The following is a 5,995-nucleotide window of genomic DNA, read 5'->3' as shown; positions in this document are numbered from 1 at the left end:
AGGAGGAGGGGGTGTGTTGGAGGCGGGAGAAGGGGTCAGTAGAGGGAGGGTTAGGCTCACGGTTGAAAAAGTAAGCGTGGAGGCGGAGGCGGCGGAAAAACTGCTCAACGCCCAAACGTTGATGTGTGGGTGGAGGGGGACAAAGGTGAACCCTTTACCGAGGACTGACCGTTCGTCCTCAGTAAGGGGGAGGTCTGGGGGGGATGGTGAAGACTCGGCAGGGCTGGGTGTTGCTGTCTCCTCTGGAGCTGCTGGCTGTGGAGGCAATGGGTGGAGCAACGTCGACGTCGGTGGTGGGCCTTGCGGCGTCGGCTGTGGGCAGAGTTGCATCGGCGGAGTTGCGTCAGTGGTGGGCGGAGTGGCGTAGGCGGTGGCAGCAGCGGTGACGGTAGGTGCGTCCTCAGTGTTTAAGGTGTTGGCCTCGGAAATGGAGGCGGTGGTATCAGCAGCGGTGTCGATGGCGCTCACTGTCCCGGAAGTGGTGTACCCGGCGGCGGAGGATGTGATGTCATCTGTGGGTGCTCCAACAGTGGCCGCATGGCCAATGGCAGCAGGCACATTGTGGGGAAGGTCCTGGGTAGGGTTGGGGATTTGGGAGGTGGAGCAGGCCCGTTTTGGGTGGTAGGCACCAGTAAGTTTACTGTACTTATGGTTTTTAGTGTCCAATAAAGCTGAGTAGAATTGTGAGTTCAGGTTGTGGTTCCTACGAAGAATAAAAAACAAGAGAAGTCCTTTGCAGGTCTGGGAGAGGGAGGCTCTGAGCTGGGGTAGGCTTGATTGTAGTGCCTGGAGATGCCGGCGCATTGCTGCGAGTGTTTGTTTCAGGGGTCGCAGGGTGAAACGCTTCTTAATGATCTCAATGTTCTGAATGTAGACATGGTCACGGCTGGGGCCAAATTGGGAAGGCCTGAATGTGGACTGTAGTCCATTGGGGATGATCTGGTTCCGTAGGCAGTTACTAAGAAAGGTGATGTGGCTGTAGTACCTGGTTTGCTTCAGGACGTGGTCGAGCAGTTTCAAGGCCGAAGAGGTTACGAGAGTGTTGCAGTGGGAGAGAGATCCACTGAGGTTTTTCAGGAGGGAGGAGGGTAACTTCTTCAGGGTAGGCATCCTTAGAAGAGGCTTCGCAGTGGGGTTAAAATTGTTTCAGAGATAGTAGGAACTGCAGATGCTGGAGAATCTAAGATAACAAGGTGTAGAGCTGGATGAACACAGCAGGACAAGCAGCATCAGAGGAGCAGGAAGGCTGATGCTTTGGGCAAGAAGGGTCTAGGCCTGAAACGTCAGCCTTCCTGCTCGGCCTGCTGTGTTCATCCAGCTCTACACCTTGTTATCTCAGATTCTCCAGCATCTGCAGTTCCTACTATCTCTCCCTCATATCCTTATCTAGTTTCCCCAAACGCATCTATGTTGAATGGGCTGAAACATTCCTTTAGGTACACAGTTCCACATTTTAACCACTCCCTACACAAGTAGTCCCTTGAGGGTTACTGAACCTTGCTACTTCAAAATAATAAGAGGCAGTTTTACTTCAGTTTTAGACTGATTGGGCACACCAGATACGTGGGGAGAATCAAATGGAACCATGCAGCTGAATACAGAGTGAGACAGGCTCCTTCATGTCAAATATTCCCCACTCAGCCATCCTGAAATCACTGTGCCTGTGGATCAAATAACACCAGGCAGAGAACAGGTCAAATTGCCACACACTCGGAGAAATAATTCTGCCAATTGCTGACCTATGGCCACTTGCCCACATCTTCCACACATACCTGCACGGCATCAACAACACTGCCTATTTACTTCAGCTATCCAATTTTAGCAATAAAGAAAATTCTAACTCCGTCTGCAATTTTCCTTCATCAATCTGGGCAAACCATCTCTCATGTTACTGGACACAGTTGAAAAAGTACTGCTATTTTGCAAAAAAAAAAAAAATCAGACTCTAACTGCAAGATAATGACAATCCAACTTACGAGATATTCAGCATGGGTTGACCAACATGCGTGATCTGGACTTCCTCCATGTACTTGAAAGGTTTAATGGTTGGATAGGAGCCTTCTCCTGGCATCTCAGATATCCAGCTTCCCAACATCCAAGACAGAGGTTCAATTGCTGGATTCAGAGGAACAACTATTGTGGGGATGGGTGGGGACCGGGAATATGGTAAAAATAAAGTGAAAGAAAGAATTTTAATTTCTACAGCATCTTCTATCACCTTAGGAAATCCCAAAGTGCTATGGAACCAAATAAGCAGTGCAAGTGCAAACATTATAGTAAAGTAGGAAGTACAGCAATCTTCCCTCCTTCCTTACAGCATTGTTGGTTAAACTATACTGCATGGTGGTGAGTTACCTTGTCGAACTGCTACAGTCCATCTTCTCAAGGACATTAATGGCTGGCTAGATTGTGCCAACTACATTGTGAAAGAATATATAACACTTGTACATAGCAAGATTCCACTAGCAGCTTATGAAATAAGTGACCAGGTAATTTGTTGCATTAGTGATGTTGATTGAGGGATAAATCCTTTGACATCCACCTGAAAGGGCAGCATTTCCACTGACCATCTCATATGAACGACAACTTCAACAATGCAGTGCTATTTTAAACAAAAAAAAAACGAGGGAAGCCACATTAAAGAGTGTGTGGGATGGAACTTAGACAGCGGTGTAGTCCAATTCTCTGATCACAGCACAAGGACCCTCAGCAACAGAGCACCATTGAAAGCATTCTATCCGGGTGCTTAACAGCCGGGTTCAGCAACTGCTCTGCCAGGACCGCAAGAAACTGCAGAAAGTTGCATACAGAGCCCAGACCATCATGGAAGCCAACTTCCCAGCCATGGACTCCATTTACATCTCCATTGCCATGGAAAGGCTGCCAACATCAAACAGCCCTCCCACCCTGGAATTACTTTTTTCCAACCTCTTCCGTCAAGCAGAAAGTACAGAAGTTTGAACACATCCACCAACGGGTTCAAGAACAGCTTCTTCCCTGCTGTTATTAGCTTGATGAATGTACTCTCTAACTTCAATTAATGTTGATCTTGCTAATGTTGTCCTTGCTTTGTGCACCTCCAGTGCATCCAAAATCTTATACGGCTCGCTCTAAGCTCCCTATGATTTATATGTCCTTGTTTGCTATGATCTGCCCGTACTGCTTGCAAAGCAAAGCTTTTCACATGTACTTAGGTACATGTGACTGTAATAAATCAAATCAAACCAAACCGTGAACAATTGCAGTTCCAAGCCATAAGTGTAGAATTCTAACCACCCCCAACCCTCAAAGTCCACAGCTCACTCCTTGACCAGGCTGCGAGGGTTACGCATCACTTTTATCAACCTGGAAGCCCCAGAGGTGAAGAGGATCACAATGATAACACTTGGATACAGCAAACAATTAAAAAGACAAATAGCATTCAGTACAATAGGATTGAGCAAAGGAGTAAGGATGTCTTACTACATGATATACAATCTTGGTGAGACAAGTAGTAAAGGATTCATAGCTTAAAACAAATTCAGACAAGAATATTAGACAGAGACAAACTACTTTTGGAATGCTCTCTTGGTCAAAGTCTTGTTGATTACATAACCACACCTCAAAGTACTGTCTTAAGCATGCAATAAACTGCTAATTGGCTAAGTAACTTATTCAAAGTTGTCTATTGATAACAAGCTGCTGCTTTTTGGGTATCTATCTACTGCCCCCTACTGTGCTTCTCCATACTTGCAGCAGGAATGATAAATTAGACTCTGGGCACCACTGAGCACGGATACAAGACTTTATGTAGGAAAACACAGAACTCAGTGCGGAAACAGATAATTTAGCTCACCTAATCTGTGTCAACATTCACCTGCCTCATTCTCGTTGCTTTCTTTCACCTAATGCAGCACTTCTCTTTTTTTTCTGGTGCAGTCATATGCCTCAGACTTTGTATAGCGCCAGAGTGAATGCTGGCAGAGTTGAAGTTTCAGACACCCTGTGCAATTATTGTTACACAATGCTTGAAGCAGCCAAATACTTCAGTAACCTCAACTAAAATTTGATATATTAAATCTACATTGTAAATTCAACAGAATCATTATTTTTTTCTATAATTCACTTTATAACTCAATACTTAGCAGCATAAATGAAAATCCATTTCTGCTTGTACAGGCATTTGCATTACGTCACTGCCAATTCCGTGCAGAGCCAGATTTTATGATAGTCACCAAAGTGGGTTTTAGTCTCAACAGTAAACACTGCTTTAACCTAAAAGGTTTTTCCTCCCCTACAAAAATATTGTGTCCATAAAACTTTTAGTAGCATGAATACATACAATCTAAAAGGCAGGATTTCTCAGACAAGTAAATTCCTCTTTTCATAAGCAATAGTAATTGGACCTTTCACAGGAATCCATTTGGTCACTCCCAACATTAGAAAAATATAGAAGAGAGGACCTTGCAGATGTTAGCAATTCATCTGGGCCCCAAGATTGCCAGTTTTAAATCAGTAAAGAAAGTCACTGTTGCCTCATTATCCGACAAGGATCACAGACCACAGATTGGGAACTCTCTCCTTACACATTTTTGAACTTTCTCAAGACTGGGTCAGAAGCTCATGCCATAGCTCTCCATCAGCAATTCAGTTCCTTTCCAGTATATAGCATCTTTCCATATGTGCATTTGATGCAGCATTTTTTTTTCCTTTTTCCTTTTCACTGCAATTGTACCCTTAATGTTCTGCCAAAAGACATAGGAACAGACATAGGCCATTCAACCCATTAGTCTGCATTGCCATTCGATGAGATGATGGCTGATTTGATAATTCTTCACTTCACTGCCTTTATCCTGAAACCCTCCATTCTCCCAGTGATTAAAAAGCCATAGTTAATTACCCAACCTTGATATCCTTTAGCAGTAAAGAATTCCAGGGTTCACTGCACGCTGGAAAAAGAAATTCCTCCTTGTCCCAATCTTAAATGTGAGCCACAGCATTGAGATTATTGCATCAGAGATAGTAGGAACTGCAGATGGTGGAGAATCCGAGACAACAAGGTGCAGAGCTGGATGAACACAGCAGGCCAAACAGCATCACAGGAGCAGAAAGGCTGACGTTTCGGGCCTAGACCCTTCATCAGAAATGGGGGAGGGGAAGGGGGTTCTGAAATAAATAGGGAGAGAATAGGTGGAGAGGAAACAGACAGGTCGAAGAGGCGGGGATGGAGCCAGTAAAGGTGAGTGTAGGTGGGGAGTTAGGGAGGGGATAGGTCAGTCCAGGGAGGACGGACAGGTCAAGGGGGCGGGATGAGGTTAGTCGGTAGGAGATGGGGGTGTGGCTTGAGGTGGGAGGAGGGGATAGGTGGGAGGAAGAACAGGTTAGGGAGGCGGGGACGAGCTGGACCGGTTTTGGGATGCGGTAGGGGGAGGGGAGATTTTGAAGCTTGTGAAATCCACATTGATACCATTGAGCTGCAGGGTTCCCAAGCGGAATATGAGTTGCTGTTCCTGCAACCTTCGGGTGGCATCGTTGTGGCACTGCAGGAGACCCAGGATGGACATGTCGTCTGAGGAATAGGAGGGGGAGTTGAAATGGTTCGTGACTGGGAGGTGCAGTTGTTTATTGCGAACTGAGCGTAGGTGTTCTGCAAAGCGGTCCCCAAGCCTCCGCTTGGTTTCCCTGATGTAGAGGAGGCCACAACGGGTACAGCGGATGCAGTATACCACATTGGCAGATGTGCAGGTGAACATCTGCTTGATGTGGAAAGTCTTCTTGGGGCCTGGGATGGGGGTGAGGGAGGAGGTGTGGGGGCAAGTGTAGCATTTCCTGCGGTTGCAGGGAAAAGTGCCGGGTGTGGTGGGGCTGGAGGGGTGTGTGGAGCGGACAAGGGAGTCACGGAGAGAGTGGTCCCTCCGGAAAGCAGATAAGGTTGGGGAGGGAAAGATGTCTTTGGTGGTGGGGTCGGATTGCAGATGGCGGAAGTGTCGGAGGATGATGCGTTGGATCCGGAGCT

The 5,995-nt window shown here is 46.5% G+C and overlaps 1 protein-coding gene across 1 annotated transcript in view; it reads right to left on the bottom strand.

Moving 5' to 3' along the window:
* The window catches only part of LOC109924489 (peroxynitrite isomerase THAP4-like), a 24,843-nt gene that overhangs the window by 1,247 nt on the left and 17,601 nt on the right, over nucleotides 1–5,995 (bottom strand). Inside the window, exons 3-4 of the mRNA XM_048604145.1 lie at nucleotides 1,977–2,133; nucleotides 677–703 (exon numbers count right to left, since the gene is read on the bottom strand). Coding sequence (XP_048460102.1) covers nucleotides 677–703; nucleotides 1,977–2,133 — 184 coding nt within the window. The remainder of the gene's footprint in view (nucleotides 1–676; nucleotides 704–1,976; nucleotides 2,134–5,995) is intronic.

The sequence above is a fragment of the Rhincodon typus genome, chromosome 13, assembly GCF_021869965.1.
Source record: "Rhincodon typus isolate 14 chromosome 13, sRhiTyp1.1, whole genome shotgun sequence".
Classification (NCBI taxonomy): domain Eukaryota; kingdom Metazoa; phylum Chordata; class Chondrichthyes; order Orectolobiformes; family Rhincodontidae; genus Rhincodon; species Rhincodon typus.
Note: the sequence above shows the minus strand (reverse complement) of the source record. Positions and strands in the feature narration are given on the sequence as shown.